The 17,330-nt window shown below is 38.9% G+C and overlaps 1 protein-coding gene across 4 annotated transcripts; it reads left to right on the top strand.

Moving 5' to 3' along the window:
- Nucleotides 1–9,634: 9,634 nt before the first annotated feature.
- LOC127429788 (sialic acid-binding Ig-like lectin 14) lies at nucleotides 9,635–17,330 on the top strand. Of its 4 annotated transcripts, none has more exons than XM_051678994.1 (7): nucleotides 9,635–9,717; nucleotides 9,806–9,890; nucleotides 10,600–11,001; nucleotides 11,401–11,691; nucleotides 15,826–15,973; nucleotides 16,107–16,161; nucleotides 16,539–16,630. In XM_051678994.1, exons 2-7 carry the CDS (start codon nucleotides 9,833–9,835, stop codon nucleotides 16,575–16,577), a joined length of 993 nt encoding a protein of 330 aa, XP_051534954.1. In that variant the 5' UTR covers nucleotides 9,635–9,717; nucleotides 9,806–9,832; the 3' UTR covers nucleotides 16,578–16,630. The 4 variants fall into 4 exon arrangements, with proteins under 4 accessions (XP_051534954.1, XP_051534952.1, XP_051534953.1 ...); XM_051678992.1 differs by having other exon boundaries at nucleotides 9,636–9,717; nucleotides 16,603–16,854; XM_051678993.1 differs by having other exon boundaries at nucleotides 9,637–9,717; nucleotides 16,599–16,854.

Below are 17,330 nucleotides of genomic sequence, written 5' to 3'. Positions count from 1 at the left end.
CAGCATTTCTGCACGTGCATAGTGAGGGACGCGAGGCACGCGCATGAGAGATGTGCGGGCGTGAGGCGATCATATGACGAAGAGAGTGGGTGTGTCTGAAATCGTTCACTAATTCCTATATAGTGAATGGCAGTTAGTGCACTATATCTCAGCAGTGAGCTATGTCTCCGCGGTAATGCGCTCAACAAGCCACGTGATAAGATGTATGGATTGACGGTCTCAGACGTGGAAGCAATTGAGATTTGTCCTCCACCACCCAGATTGAGGTGAGTCACTACACCACCACAAGGACTTAGAGTGCTTTGGGAATTAGGCATTCCAAATTGTGGAGAAAAGGGGAGAAAATATATAAAATAAATAAATAAATAAACACTTTTCAAGCAAAACATTTCACTAAAAGAGGTTTTTTAGGTTTAAAATTAAAAAAAATATAGATAAACTGTTCAAAATGGAGATAGAACGTATTTGTATACTTAATGGTTTCTTGTCTGGACAATTATTAATGGAACATAGTTAATATGATGAAATAGACCTGTGTGAACTTGAGCGAACTGACTTTATATATCCACTAAAAATCACCTTGACAACAGCTGATTAAAAGTCATTGCAAAAATGGCTCAAAAAAGTGATGTTACTTCTGAGAAAAGGTCTAACATTATTTGTTTGCAGATTCCACTTGGTTTGATATTTTGTTATTTAATACAATGGTATTTATACGGTTGTCAAAGTGTCCAAATACAGTACTTTTGAGGGCCACTGCATGTACCATACATGTGAAGCTTGATATGACTTATTTTTAATTATGCTCATTCTGTACACATTAAAAAACAGCTTTGAGGTCTTTTGGAGCATCACTTTTGTAGGGCTTTACTGGTTGTTTAGATCAGTGTTACTATTAGAAATAATTAATAATTATTTCTTTAGTTATTCATTAATATTTAAATTAATTAATTGAATCTAACTCATTAAAACCTCATATGGGGCTCCAGTAAATGTAGTGCACTATGTTTAGGAGCGGGTTTGGTTATTAGCAATAATTAATAATTATCAAAGATAATTATTATTTATTAAAATCAATAGAACATTGATGAGAATCAATGTTAGCTTTTTTTAATCCTTTAAATCAACAATTATCAAAGACAATCACTAATCATTAACATCGATAAAACATTAATTAAAATTAACACTAGCTTATTGATCATTCAAATTCAACAATCATCAAAAGATAATTGTCAATTATCAAAAATCAATAGAATATTAATAAGGATTAATATTGACGGGGCACCACCCTGGAATCAGGGACTAATAACCAGATAGTATAACAGTCTCAATATTAGATTGTATTCTTAGGAAAATCGACATCCGAAGAATATCATTTTTCGGGAAAAATAACAATGAATGAAGGCTTGAATCTGAGCACTGACATCCCGTCAGCATGTGACACAGGTGTATGCAAAACAAACCAAAACACTTCTCTTTGAAATATAACAAAGTTTATTTATGCAGTAATATCAATTAATAATTAATACAATGCAGTCAATAAACTTCCGACTTACAACTACAAGCTAAACAGTGATATGATTAGATATGGAAATCAAAATAATCCTATAACACATGAGTGTGTGTATGTGTGTGTGAGAGAGAGAGATAGAGAGAGAGAGAGTGTGTGTGTGTGTGTGTGTGTGTGTGTGTGTGTGTGTGTGTAAGGATGGACATGCACAAAATGGCGGACGTGACTCTCGTGGAGAGTATGTCACGCGAGACTTCCAGCCAGAGAACATGGCCGCGAATGTGGGCTGAGAGAAACCAGTCAATGGCGTCTACCCGCTTGTACGATAGCTTAGGGACAAAGCTGAGCTTTATCATGAAGATATCTACTATCCAAAAATGTGTGCGAGAATGTTTGTGAGGGGTCGCGTGTGTGTGTGTGTGTATGTGTGTGTGGTTAGTACGAGAGAGAGAGAGAGAATAAAGTGACGGCCCCAAAGCCGATTTCGCGATCGTGGGAGAGAAAGCAGCTGTTAGTTTATCACTCAGAAACGTGATGGACGGCTCGTAAACCGCCCCGCGGTCTTTGGTTCTTTAATGGATAAACTCAGTTTGCCAGTCTCACCCACGATAGCAGAAATGCATAACAGTCCAATGTGGTTGGACCACAATACAGCAAATCTAATTCATGATAATTAATACCTTGAGTATTAGCCGCAATGAGCGGACTCGGCAGTCCGTAAACTGTATAAGCAATAACCTTGATACACAAGAATAACACACTATAATATTCTATCTCTGCCCAGACGTAAACCTCTTACTTGAATCGCATGAAGACACAGGTAGAATGTGTGTTCATTTGTTCTTTAACTCCGACTCGGTTCCTTGAGGCTCGGGTGATGACGGGAGGCCGTTTTTTCACTCTGCCGGCGGGCGGTACGGCTGCTGATTCTCGGAGGGCTGGCGGAGAAATCAGCGACGTCGACTTGATTGAAGATGGAAGAGAAATCTTTTATCTCTTCACTTCTGCAGGCAAACAGATGAAGATGCGGATTGCTCGGCGGTGTCCTCCGGATCCGTTAGAGTGTTCGGTTGAACACAGAGTAATCTCAACTCGTCCAGCGAGATGGAGATTGTATGGCCACAGTTTCAAGTCGGATGTTACTTCCTTGTGCCACGAGGCTACGCCTGAGAGCAGCGATGAGCTGCGTCTACGCACGGTGAGCAAAGTTGCTGGAAGCAAATCCCGGAAGCATTTCAGAGGTATTTCTAATCCTGATGATGTCATGGTTGAGGTCCGTTCTGTCGTGTGCCTCATCCAATAGGAGTTGAGAGTTCGATCCTTTAGTGAGCAAGGCTTCATGGGATTTGTAGTCTGTTTTGGACTCCCTTTGTTTGATTTTGGCGCGGTTTTTATCAGTAAGATTTAGGACTTGGTATGTGGGCCTGAGTTAGGTTTTACGACTGTGTTAGGTCTGAATACATGAGGCCCAACACTTTCAATCCACCAGAGGTTACTGCAGTTCCAGGATTATATGCTCTCATTTCATGTTCCTTCACTTATCCAGACAAAGCAAAACTTGCTCAGAAGATTCTGTGGTACACATGTGGTAAAGAAAACCAATGCAAAAAGAGAGAGGAAAAAGAAAAGAAAAGAGTGAAAGAGGACAGATTGAGATGTTTGAAACTGATCCTCACAAAAACAATTGGAGCATCATTATGAAAGAGATAAATACACTTTCACAGTGGAAGTGAGTGATAATCAGAAAATCACATATCTTACAAGGTTAAAAGTTTCCATTCAAGGTAATGCTTTTTTTGTGGCTCACAGCATAAAACAATCCAGCTTTTTCTGTCTTTTTATATTCTCTTTCTGTTCTTTCTAATATGCCAGAGTGATGGTAAGACTGTAATCCTGGTGTTGTGTTAATGGTTTCTCTTCACTAGGCTTTGACGGTCTATCTATGTGTGTATCTCATTGCAGAAAAGCCTAAAATGGATATTCTCCCTCTCAGAGAAGGAGAGCAGGCCAGTTTGATCTGTTCAGCTCCCTTTCCCTGCCCTCAAACACCTCTTGATATAACATGAAGGATCAAGATAGGAGGGAGAAAACTAATGTGCATGCAAGATAACATTACAATAACCATCTCCAATAGCCTTTACCTCTCAACTTTGACCTTAACCCCAACCTCTGAACTGCATAATGCCACTATTAAATGTGAAGTGACCTATGGAGTCATAGACATCAGTATCATAGACATCAGTATCAGTATCATGTATTTTCAATCACTTTCCACTCCTAATTAATCTACAAAAGAATAACAAAAAACAAAAACAAAAAAATTATTGGAATTGATTGAAATCACATTTAATTTAATTGACACCAAGCTAAGAGAATAAGTTTTGCCAGTATAGTTAAGTGTTTGTCTAATTCTCACCTTTCCATTCTCTGTCATAAACACTAAAACATCTTTGTATTATCTTAACTAATATTAATCTTTCTAGGTTAATAATTTTTCCTGTAAATTGATTAAAATAAATAAATAAATATATAAAAAACAATAGTGCCATGGGGCACAGATTCAGTGTTGGTTGACAATTTGCAACACTTCTTTGTGAAAAAAGTGTCAATTCCTTTGCATCTTTCAAATCTGAAAAATAAAAAATAAAAACTCATATTTTTCTCAGTTCTATATACACTCACCATCTCACCAATTATTCCTTTGTATACTAATGCACTTATTTTTTGTTCTGTTTTACCCCTCCTGTATATTTTTGTTATTAACAATGTTTATTGATTCCAATGATAGATTAAATAAACATGACAGGAAATACGGAATCAAATTATACGTACTTAAACCCTTCCCTCCAAACATTCATAATACACTGATGCCTCATGACCTTTTCCAAAGGCAGTAATCACCACTTCCAGAGTATCTGCCACTTTAGGGGGGTGTATACTACTCCCATAAATAGTACAGAGCAGATGACGCAGCTGTAAATACCTGAGTCTGTAAAGAACTGAGATCTGTGAATCCTAAAATGTTCAACCAAATTTTCAAATGATCTCAACATTCCACTCTCATATAGGTCACCGAGCGTATTAACCTCCCTCACAACCCACTCTGGCCAGCAGAAAGGGGACTTATTAATATGTAATTTTGGGTTCCATATGCTCGAGGCAACATTTAAATAAATGTCCGAATTAAACACTGGACACTTTTTTCCATACCGTGGGCAAATGCGAGATAACGGAGTGTGACTTAACTTCTCCATTTAGTTTAATAGAAAGGCTTTGCAGTGGCAAAATAGGGGCAAGAACTTCCTGTTTAATACCAAACCAGGGAGGGGCTCTCTCAGGTGGAAGAGACCAATGAGCCGAATGTCTGAGACCGAATGCATAATAATAAAAAAAAAAATCTTGGGTAGGCCTAGCCCACCTTTGTCAATCGGCCTATGTAATTTGTTGAAAGTAATCTGGGACTTCACTATGCTATCAAATTGCTTGAAATAAGAGAGGGGGTAATCTACAGGGAGAGACTGTAGCAGGTAGTTGAATTTTGGAATACAATTAATTTTAATAACATTAATCTTCCCAATCATAGATGAAGCCCACCTGCCCACATCGCTCAAAATCCTTTTTATTAAGGGTTCAAAATTAACTCAAACTAAACCACACAAATTTGCTGGGAATAAAATAACCAAATACTTAATGCCCTGTTTAGGCCACTGGAAGGCGCCCGGCTGAAAAGCCATTACTTTGCAGTATGCTGTCAGAGCCAAATCTTCGGATTTAGACCAACTGACTCTGTATCCTGAGAACTTGGAAAAGGAATTAATAATCCTGTGGAGGCAAGGCATAGATCTAGTGGGGTTGGAGACGAATAATAAAATATCATCTGCGTAAAGAAGAAGCTTATGCGCCATACCACCCGCCACCACCCCTGGAAAATCGTCTTCCTTTTTTATCGCGGCTGCTAATGGTTCCAGGGCAAGACAGAACAATAATGGGGAAAGAGGGCAACCCTGCCGGGTGCCTCTGTCCAGAGTAAAATAACCTGAAATTAATCCATTTGTTTGTACTGCCACTACCGGGTGTCTATAAAGTAACTTAATCCATCCAATAAAAGTGTTCCGTATATTTCCAAAATCTTAAAAAGATAATCCCATTCTACCATATCAAATGCCTTTTCGGCATCAAGTGAGATGGCAGCGACCGGAGTCTGATCATTCACCACTGACCACATGATATTGATGAGACGCCTGATGCTATCAGATGAGCTGCGGCCCCGAATAAACCCCACCTGATCTATATGTATAAGAGATGTCATAACTTTACTTAATCGGTTAGCCAAAATTTTTGACAATATTTTTACGTCTAGCTGGATCAGGGAATTTGGACGGAAACTCTTACACTTGCATCTCGCTTGGATCTTTGTCCTTTTTAAGAATCAGACTGATCCGAGCTTGTGTCAGGGTTGGCGGGAACTTTCCATTCTTTAATGATTCAGTATAAACTTCTAATAAAAGTGGAGCCAATTCTGTAGTATAAGATCTAAAGAATTCAGCAGCAAATCTGTCTGACCCGGGAACTTTGCCTGTAGGCAAGGCCTTAATTACCTCGCCAAGCTTCTCCAAGGTTATCTCAGAATCAAGAGAATTTTTTTGCTCAGTCGTCAGTTTAGGGAGTTCTAATGGTTCCACAAAATTTCTAATATCTTCATCAGTAGACGAAGACGTGGAACTATAGAGATCAAGACAGAATTCTTTAAAAGCATTATTAATATCAATGGCTGAGGTAAAAATTCCACCACCAGTAGATTTCACTGAGAGAATGGTAGAAAAAGACTGTCTCTGCTTTATATATCTAGCCAAAAGCTTCCCTGCTTTGTCCCCCGACTCAAAATATGACTGTCTTGCCCTGAATAACCAAAACTCCACCTTTCGTGACAAAATAGTATTATATCTGTATAATCATTATCTTTTCAATCAGGTCAATTCTCTGAGGCCATCAGACGACATTCGGCGCTTCAGCTCTGCCTCTGCACTTTTAATATTCCCTTCCAACTCCACGAGTTCTCGTGCCTTGGATTTTTTGATGAATGAGGCATACTGTATGATCCGACCCCTAAGAACCGCCTTAAGTGCCTCCGAAGCCACGCCCACAGAAGATACTGAAGACCAGTTGGTCTCCATATAAACATTGATTTCAGTCTTTAACATTTGTTGGAAATCAGGATTTTACAAAAGGGATACATTAAAGTGCCAACTATATGATTTACTTTTCTCTGTATGTGGCAACACCTTTAAACTCACCAGGGCATGACCTGAGACTAAGATGTTTCCAATTGAGCAATCAACAACAGATGAAATGAGGGACTTAGATATAAAAAATAAAAAAAATCTATTCTAGAATAAATCTTATGGACTGATGAAAAAAATGTTTAGTCCCGACCAGATGGGTTCAAAAGTCTCCAAATATCTGTAAGACCAAGATTTTTACACATCCTGTGAAGCATCACAGTTGCTCTAGAGGGCTTACACACTTTTGCTTCAGTATGATCAATGACTGAATCTCCTCCCAATATTATATCATGAGGGGTGCCAGCGGCTTGCAACATCCCTTCAAGATCTATAAAAAAGCCCTTATCAGCGTTAGGTGTGTAAATATTAGCCAAAATCAACCTTTGCCCCTGAATTTCTGCTAAAACAATAATGACTCTTCCTAATTTATCTTTACCCTGTTTGAGACATTTGAATTGTAGATGTTTACTTATCAATGTAATGACTCCCCTGCTCTTACTTGAGCCAGCACTAAAGAAAACATGTCCACCCCATAGCTTCCCAAATTTTTCAACTTCCTGCAGGGAAAGATGCGTTTCATGAAGAAACACTATATAAAATTTCTTTCATTTAAGAAAAGAAATAACCTTCCTTCTTTTTATGGGGTTCCCCAACCCATTCACATTCCACATGGAGAGAGACAATCCACTCATATTAACCTTTGACATTTTGACATATGAGAAAAAATAGATTTTGTGTCAAAAATAAAATTATAAAGACCACATTCCAACAGTCTAACCCCAAATTTCCCCCTGAACCAAACAAACAGAAAAAAGAAAAACGTGCGCATTAACCCCGTGCACGACAGCGCCAACCGGCGTCAATCCTTCTAAACTCAACAGTCCATGTATGCCTACGAGAGCCCCTGCGACAACTTTGATGTCAGATTGCTCAAGTCTTGTGATTCTATACAAATTTTGAGAGACAGAATTACATAACAGAAAATAATCTATAAAACAAACTCCAGCCAATAGGCAGAATAAACACAAAGAACGTGTAGATTCAATCACAGAACTGTCCCAAAGTTGTGTTCCTCCACAAAACAAGCTTCAGCCGCTAGCGGAACCAGCAAAAAAAAAAAAAAAAAAAAAAAAAAAAGCTGTTGAGTTTCCTCGGACAGTCAAATGAATGCTCAGTGAGCCGGCTGTTCATGAGTGCAGCAGATGACCTAATCATTCCAAAGTCCTGCAAAAAATACTGCACAAAACAAACTCCAGCCAATAGGATGCATAAACACAAGGAATGTGCAGATTCATCCACAACTGTCCTGAAGGAGTGTTATTCCACAAAACAAACTCCAGCCGCTAGACGGAACCAGCACAAAAAGAAACAAAACAGGAGCCCAGTTTCCTCGGACAGTCAAGTGAATGTTCAATGAGTCAGGTCCACTAGACTGCAAAGCGAGCACCATACAATGACTCACTCATTCCATAGAGCCTATGAAGGATATTGCATGTTGGGGACAAGTAAACACTCTACAGCCATCATCAGCATCTATTCTCAACCTGGCCGGGAACTTCAGTGCAAAGCGACCCTCAGTTGATGCAAAGGTTTCTTGAAGGAGTGTTATTCCACAAAACAGACACCAGCCGCTAAGCGGAACCAGCACAAAAAGAGAAAAAATGGTGACTAGCTTCCTCAGATGGTCAAGTGAATGTTCAATGAGTCAAGCTCACTTGGCTGCAATGTGAGAAACACACCATGACTTCCTCAGTCCATTGATTTTATGAAAGACATCGCTTGATGTGGGCATGTAAATATTTTGCAGCCATCCTTAGTATCTATTCTCAGTTTGGCCGGGAACATCAGTGCAAAAGCAACCTTCCATTGATGTAAGAGTTTCTTGCATTCCTTGAATCAATCTCTCTTGTTGAATTCGCAAAGTCTGGGAAAAAGAAAATGCTGTGGTTCTTCCAAGAAAGCCTTCCTTTACCCCTCGCCTCGCGTAACACAAGATCTTTATCGGACGATCTCAGAAATTTGGTCAGAATTGATTGGGGCCTGTTACCCTCAGCGGATCTCCAAGCCAGAACTCTGTGAGCTTGCTCGATTTCCAGCTTATGGCCTGTTATGTTGAGCAGACTGGGGAAGAGCTTGTCTAGGAATTTCACCATACCTTGGCCTTCTTCTTTCTCAGGAATTACAACAATTCGGACGTTGTTTCACTGATTACGATTCTCAAGGTCTTCCAGTGTTTCACAAATGCATTGCAAATCTGCCTTGGTCACTAGCGGATTAGCAGCTAATTCGCTCTCCGATGACTTCAGATAATCAATCCGTTTCTCGACGTCCCCCATTCTTGTAATCAACTCTGTGAATTTCGTCTCCATGGAAGTGATCGATCGACGTATTACAGCAAGATCCTCCAAGTCTGCTACGACCTTCGCCAGCATCACCGACATGCTGGATAGTTGACGCTGAATCTCTCCCGCCGCACTGTCCAAACCGAGTCCCTGGTCTGCGCCCTGTCAGGGGTGTCAGCTTGAGCACGTATAATGTCTCCAGAGCCCGAGGATTTTGAATTCTTTGACATATTGACCTCACAGAACAGTTATAGAACAGGGTGTATCGAATCTCACCGGTTTATGACACAAAAAGAATGAAAAACTAGCAAAGTGCGCAGAGCTCGCTGTTCACACGTCCGACCCTCGCAAAGCGTCATGCGACTCTGTCCCCTCCTGTGTATTTATTTTCATCATTATGTTTGTCATTCACAACAAGCCCCTCCACCCCCACCCCCATTTGTGCAAACTCATTTTGTGAAGTCACTTTAGTGAGGAAGTGACACAATAGAGGAAGCCTGAACTTTTATCAGTCTTCATCTGCAGTTCTTATAATTAAAGCTTCCAGGAGCAGAGTGAGTGAAGGGGTCGACTTGAGAAAAGGGTGAGATGGTCTCTTTTGTTAATGCTATCCATTTGATGGAATCCTAGAATGTATTTGCTTATAAACACTCAAGAAATGTACTTTTTAGTGCAGATTGGTGGAACACACATTTCAAATGGATTTCATCTCAAGCTGCGTATTGCTATTATTGATGGTATTAAATATGAGTGCAGGTATGTAATTTTTTATAGTAATGTTCTTTTCAATAATGTTTTTCATCAACGCATTGCAATGCATTTCTGTAATAACTGTACATAAGACATATCAAAAAGAAAATTTTGTGGTTCCAAAAAGTATTTAGACACTTGATTGGCACTTTAAAATGTATGAATGTTATTACATTATATAACAAAATATTAAACATAGTGCCATGTTTTTATTTTTAAGAATGATAGCACAAACACACTTCCCAAGCAAAACGTTTCACTAAAATAATTTTGTTAAGTTTGAAATGATAAACCAATACATACACTGTTCAAAATTAAGACAATAAGTATTTGGACACTTTGTACTAGTTGTTGCTACTGGAACATGTCCATAGTTAATGTGATGAACTACACCTGTAGTTACTCTGCAAGAACACCTATGTGAACATCGTAGATCCACTAAAAATCAGTTGAATAAAATTAACAGCAAAAATGGCTCAGAGAAGTAAAATTAGTTCTGAGAAGAGCTCTAGCAGCATTTGTTTGAAGAAGCCTCTTGGTTTAATACTTTGTGACTAATGCTATGACATTCATTCTTTTTAAAGGGTGCTTGAACATTTTACATGTAAAGCTAGATAATATGACATATTTTAATTGTGCCCACTATAGACTGTACTAATTAATACACTAGCTATGCACATGTACATGGTAAAGCTTTGAGGTCTCGTTTCTCCAGGTATTTTAGCTTATTCTTGTTTTATTCAAGGCCAAAACAACATGTGGCACATCACCTTCAATCCACAGGAAGTTACTGCAGTTCCAGGATTATGTGCTCTCATTTCATGTAACTTCACTTATCCAGACAAAGCAGAACCTATTCAGAAGATCCTGTTGTATGCATGTAATAAAAACGAGATATGTAATAAGAAAATTTTCAACTCCAATGAAGAGAGTAGAAGAGACAAACAGAGTGAAACAGGCCAGATTGAGATGCTTGAAACTGATCCTCACAAAAACAATTGCAGCATCATTATGAAAGATATAAATGTCACAGATGAAGGAGAATATGCTTTCAGAGTGGAAGGGAGTAATACAAAGAAAATCACATATCCTACGAGGTTTAAAATTTCCATTCAAGGTAATGCTTATGTCTCTCAAATTTTATATTGTGCTGTTTTTTATGTTCTCTGTTTTTCTATTGTTAGAGTGATGCTAAAACTGTACCAGATAATCGTGGTGTTCATGTTGCAAAGGAGCTAAAATGCAATGCCCATTCTGCAGAGTTTATGGTTTCTGAAAGACAATTTAATGCATGCTAGCCACACTATATGAGCACTGTATGCGTTTCTTTGCATCTCAGCACTAAAAATAACAGAGCCAACAATAATTATTTAATATGCTGATTCCTCAAAGAAATAATAAAAAACTGTATATATTATTACAAGATATACAAATCTACAGATATTAAGACTACAGTGATCCTCTAGCTCCTCGGTGGCTATAACAGTCCACTCTCTGATTGTACGTCTCATTGCAGAAAAGCCCATAATGGATATTCCCCCTCTCAGAGAAGGAGAGCCAGCTGGTTTGAACTGTTCAGCTCCTTTTCCCTGCCCTGAAACTCCCCCTGATATCACATGGTTGATCAAGATAAAAGGGGAACCTGCATTCAAACTGCAAGATAACATCACACTGGCCACTTTTAAAAGCTATTACCTCTCAACTTTGGCCTTAACCCCATCCTCCAAACTGCATGATGCCACTGTTGGATGTTATGTGACCTACGGACACGTAGAGATCAGTACCAGTAGAACCCTAGAAGTGATGTGTGAGTTTACTTTTATAACTCATTTATTAACCATTTACTTACCCTCATGTCGTTACAGACCTGTATGATTACTTTCTTCCATATTACACAAAGGAAGATGTTAGGCAGAATGTTAGTCACATGCAGTCAGCATTTACTTTCATTGTATGGAAAAATTAAAAAAAGATCCGACAAAAGTGAATGGTGACTGAGGCTATTGTTCTGCGAAACATCCATCCTTTGACCTTGTGTAGAGTTTTGATGGTACCACAAACTGATATTGATAATTTAATATCATAGTCTTACGACATCAGAATTATGAAAATTAAGATGTGTCCATAAATGTGCAGTATTGTTTGTAGCAATATTACACACAGATCCTTCAAAGATCTGGCTCAGTTCATGATGGCTCTGTTCCAAGACCCAGTGTGCTGTCTTGCTGTCTACTCCCTACATTAGCAGCTGCCTTCTAAGGCAGTATCCTAAGTGCAATGGAACCTCATTAACAAATAAAATATATTTAAAAGTTCTCTCACTTTGTCCGCCATCATTGTACTGAGCTTGTCGCAATGTAATATGGATCAAATTTGGCCAAAAGTATGTGTATTTTAGAAAACAGCATACTCGTGTAACATATCGATTGGAACCGACTTTTGTCTTGGGAGCAGGTCTTAAAATGCTGCCTAAGTAGGCAGCTCATTAGGTTTTGGAACAGCCGGTGTGTCTTACAGATGTTTAAAGTCTTAATGTGTTAGTGAAGCAGAAGCAGAGTGTGTTGCTCACATAATCTGCTCCCTAGGACCAACTCTAAAATCAGATTTTCATCATGTCCTAGATTTGACAAATGAATCGAAAATAAACAGGACAATCAGTCCAATAGGCCTAGAGTTCTACAGTACTGTAGGAGACAATTTGACTAAGAGAGATGAAAAGATTCTAATTTCACCAGGGCATGATCTGAGACTAAGATGTTTCCAACTGAGCAATCCACAACAGATGAAATGAGGGACTTAGATATATATAAAAAAATCTATTCTAGAATAAATCTTATGGACTGATGAAAAATTTGTATAGTCCCTACCAGATGGGTTCAAAAGTCACCAAATATCTGCAAGACCAAGATTTTTACACATCCTGTGAAGCGTCAGTGTTGCTCTAGGGGGCTTACACACTTTTGCTTCACTATGATCAAAGACTGAGTCCATCAAAAGATTAAAGTCTCCTCCCAATATTATATCATGAGGGGTGCCAGCGGCTTGCAACATCCCTTCAAGATCTATAAAAAAGCCCTGATCATCAATGTTAGGCACATAAATATTAGCCAAACCTTTGCCCCTGAATTTCTGCTAAAACAATAAATGATTCTCCCTAATTTATCTTTAATCTGTTTGAGAGATTTGAACTGTAGATGTTTACTTATCAATGTAATGACACCCCTACTCTTACTTGAGCCAGCACTAAAGAAAACATGCTCACCCCATATCTTCCAAATTTTTTCAGCTTCCTGCGGGGAAAGATGTGTTTCTTGAAGAAACACTATATCACATTTCTTATGCTTAAGAAAAGAAATAACCTTCCTTCTTTTTATGGGGTGCCCCAATCCATTTACATTCCATGTGGAGAGAGATAACCCACTCATATTAACATATGACATTTTGATATAATAGACAAAATAAATTGTGTATCAAAAACAACATTATACAGACCACATTCCAACATTAGTGCAACAATCAAACCCCGAACTCCCTCCTGAACCAAACAAACAGAAAAAAGAAAAGCGTGTGCATTTACCCCGTGCACGACAGCGGCAACCGGCGTCAATCCCTCTAAACTCAAAAGGTCCATGTACGCCTACGAGAGCCCCCATGACAGCTTTGCCATTGGATTGCACATGTCCGGTGCTTCTGTACAAATTTTGTAAGGCAAAATTAAATAACAGAAAATACTTTGTAAAACAAAACCCAGCCAATAGGCAGAATAAACACAAAGAACATGTAGATTCATTCACAGAACTGTCTCGAAAGTGTGTTCCTCCACAAAATAAATTCCAACCGATATAAAGCCGTTCAGTTTCCTCAGACAGACAAACAAGTGTTCAGTGAGCTGGCTGTTTATGAGTGCAGCAGATGATGTAATCATTCCAATGTCCCGCAAAAATACTCCACAAAACAAACTCCAGCCAACAGGAGGCAAAAGCACAAGTAATGAACAGATTCATCAACAACTGTCCCGAAGCAGTGTTATTCCACAAAACAAACTCCAGCCACTAGGCGGAACCAGCACAAAAAGAAACAAAACAGGCGTCCCGGTTCCTTGGATGGTCAAGAGACAAATTCTCTCGGAGGCCACATGAAAAAATGTACAATGACTTACTCAGTCCGTCAACTTTATAAAAGACATCCTTTGTGTGGGCATGTAGATATTTTGCGGCCATCCCCAACATCCACTCTCAATCTGGCCACAGTGCAAAAGTGATCCTCTGTCAATGCAAAAGTTTCTTGAAGGAGAAGTGTTATTCCACAAAACAAACTCAAGCTGCTAGGTGGAACCAACACAAACAGAGACAAAAATGCCGCCCAGCTTCTTCAGACAGTCGAGTGTATGTTCAGCGAGTCAATCCACTCACATGAGAAACTCCAAATGGCTTACTCACTCCAATGTATTTATGAAGGACCTTCGTAAATAGATCCTTCGTATCTATTCTCAGTGTGGCTGGAAACATCAGTGCAAAAGTGATCTTCCATTGATGTAAGAGTTTCTTACACACCTTGAATCGATCGCATTTCTCTCGTCGAATTCGCAAAATCCGGGAACAAGAAAATATTGTGATTCTTCCAAGAAAGCTTTCCTTTGCTCCTTGCCTTGCGCAACACGAGATCTTTATCGGATGATCTCAAAAAGTTGGCCAGAATTGATCGGGTCGGTCCTGTTTCCCTCAGCCGATCTGTGAGCCGGGACTCTGTGAGCTTGCTCGATTTACAGCTTATGGCCTGTTATGTCGAGCAGACTCAGGAAGAGCTTGTCTAGGAATTTCACCATATCCCTACCTTCTTCATGCTCAGGAATTCCAACAATCCATACATTATTTCTTCGGCTCCTATTTTCGAGATCTTCCAGTTTTTCCAAAGTGTTTTCCAGGTCTATTTTGGTCGCGAGCAGATTAGCGGATAATTCCCGATGACTCCAGATAATCGATCCATTTCTCAACATCTGCCACTCTTCTAACCAAAGAATTTTGTTTCCATCGCCATCATCGATCGACGTATTACAACGAGATCCTCCAAGTCAGCAACAACCTTCATCAGCATCACAGACATGTTGGACAGTTACCGTTGAATCTCTCCCGCCACGCCATCCAAATCGAGTCCCCGGTCTGCAGGCCCATCAGAGGTTTCATCTTGAGCACGTAAGTGTCTTTTAATGTCTCCAGAGCCCGAGGATTTTGACTTCTTTGCCATGTTTACCTCAATGAACAAATATGTAATTAGGTGTATCGAATCTCACCAGATTATAACATGAAAATAATAAAAAAAATAGCAAAGTGCGCAGAGCTCGTCGCTCACACGTCTGCTCCTCGCATGGCATCACGTAACCGACCCTTGTTTCACCTTGTTAAATAAACCATAATTGTCACATACTTTAATAGTGTATCTTTAATTACTTGGTTTTATCACGAAAATATGAAGTGACACGTGAGTGAGCAGGATATACCATTTTACAAATCCGCCTTGCTTCGATTCCACCATCTTCGTTTCTTTTCCTTGCATCCTTTTCTCATTCCCAAAAGCAAGGAATGAAACAAGGATGCAAAATTTCAGAAATGAGAAGCTTCCGGTTGTGCCACAAGGAATGGTAAACAAATCTGAGCCGATACAGAAATGTCTAATAGTAGATTGCGCTTGTCAGTGAATTACAACATGCCGACTTCCTGTGTAATCTTGTTGGTTTAGGGTCAAGGTTAGGGCGTGCCTGGGTTGGTTATGGAACATTCTTACCAGCCTATCATTTTGATTTTAGGGGTAGTTTATGGTTAAGGTTGGGGCAGTCCTGATTTTCTTCATAAACATATTGATCCAGAAACAAGACTTACTTAGAAAAATCATGGTCACCCTCATTTCAGAACAATGGATTCATTTTCACTATCTTCTCTTTTAGATGGAAATACCAGCTCTGTGGTGATTCAAGGTACTGAAACTTTTCTAAAGAAATTGGGCCTCTCAACAATACTCACATTTTTGGCAGGAATGGCATGTTCAGCTGTCATCTTCTCAGTAACACTGTGTTGTTGGGTGTCTTGCCACAGGTATTGTTTACTTGTTGTTTATAGGTTTACGTATCGCAAACTCATTTGTTCTCCTTATAACTGATACCGTTTTTAATATTTAATGCTGTTTTCTTTGATTTTGTCTCATCCCCTGAATATCTTGTCCAAACAGAGCAAATAAACATAAAGGGTTGACTGCAAACCCTGACACTGGAGTTAATTTGGAGGTAGGTACAAGACATGACTAATAAGATCAAATTAGTAGGATCAATGGAATTTGCAACTGCAAAACTTTGCAAATTTATTTGATTTATTTTATCATTTATTTTTAGTTATTATTTATTTTTAGAGGGTAGAAAGAAAGTCAATTGGGTTTGGAACAACATGACCGAATTTTAATTTTTGGGTGAACTATCGCTTTAAGCATGGATAATGACTAGAACAAGCCTGCAGATTCTGTTTTGGCCTGCTAATTAATGAATGTTTTATGTATCAATTGAAAAACACCCCTTGTGCTGCCATTTAAGGTATGCTATCATTTTCGTTGTATAGCACATTAATGTTATGTAAAAGATAAAATAAGGATGTGCTCTGTATGTATCAGACAGTGCAGACAGATGTAGGTCAGACTGGAACAAATTAATACACACCTCTTCATGGCCAGTTAGATTCAGGGACCTCAGACAAAGCTGCAAAGGTGTAGCAGAGGAGGAGGAAGCAGCTGGGGCAGAAGTAGAAGAGGTCACCTATGCTACTATTGACTACTCCCTTCCACAGAAGAAACCAGCTGAGGAAGAGAGGGAGCCAGCGGATATGGAATATGCTGAGATTAACCGAGACAGACGAGGAAATGGAAAGAGATGTGACGACAATCAGTCTGAAATGTCAAATGGAGAAACAGAAGACCAGAAACAGAAGAGAGAGGAGCTTTATTCAAATTTACGTTTTTGCTGAATCCTGAAAAGGAGACTAGAGCGTCAAGAGGATGTAACCATTCAAGAATTTGTGCAATAAATTTGCAAGACAATGTTTTTACCTTACCTTAGTTCAGATATTTAAGGTGAGAAAATTTGGAAATGAAAGTGTATATTTGCATCTTTTTTTAAAACAAAGGAAATTGTCTTCAACAGAAAGGTCAGTTTATCTTTTTTCATTGTGCATGTATCAAAATTGTTGGTGATACATTGCAACATATGACCCCGATATGAAAGGTTACATACAGTGCATCCGGAAAGTATTCACAGCGCTTCACTTTGTTATGTTACAGCCTTACTCCAAAATGGATTAAATTATTTTCCTCAATTCTACAAACAATACCCCATAATGACAACGTGAAAGATGTTTGTTTGAAATATCTTCAAATTTATTAAAAAAAAAAAAAAAAAAAAAAAAAAAA

The sequence above is a fragment of the Myxocyprinus asiaticus genome, chromosome 39 (assembly GCF_019703515.2).
Source record: "Myxocyprinus asiaticus isolate MX2 ecotype Aquarium Trade chromosome 39, UBuf_Myxa_2, whole genome shotgun sequence".
Taxonomy (NCBI): Eukaryota; Metazoa; Chordata; class Actinopteri; order Cypriniformes; family Catostomidae; genus Myxocyprinus; species Myxocyprinus asiaticus.
Note: the sequence above shows the minus strand (reverse complement) of the source record. Positions and strands in the feature narration are given on the sequence as shown.

Bases quoted from the DNA above. Each gene is read 5' to 3' on its own strand.
- LOC127429788 (XM_051678991.1), top strand. From the start codon at position 9,833: ATGGATTTCATCTCAAGCTGCGTATTGCTATTATTGATGGTATTAAAT. The intron at 9,891-10,599 runs GTATGTAATTTT...TCGTTTCTCCAG, and splicing joins GGTATTAAATATGAGTGCAG to GTATTTTAGCTTATTCTTGT. The intron at 11,002-11,400 runs GTAATGCTTATG...GTCTCATTGCAG, and splicing joins GTTTAAAATTTCCATTCAAG to AAAAGCCCATAATGGATATT.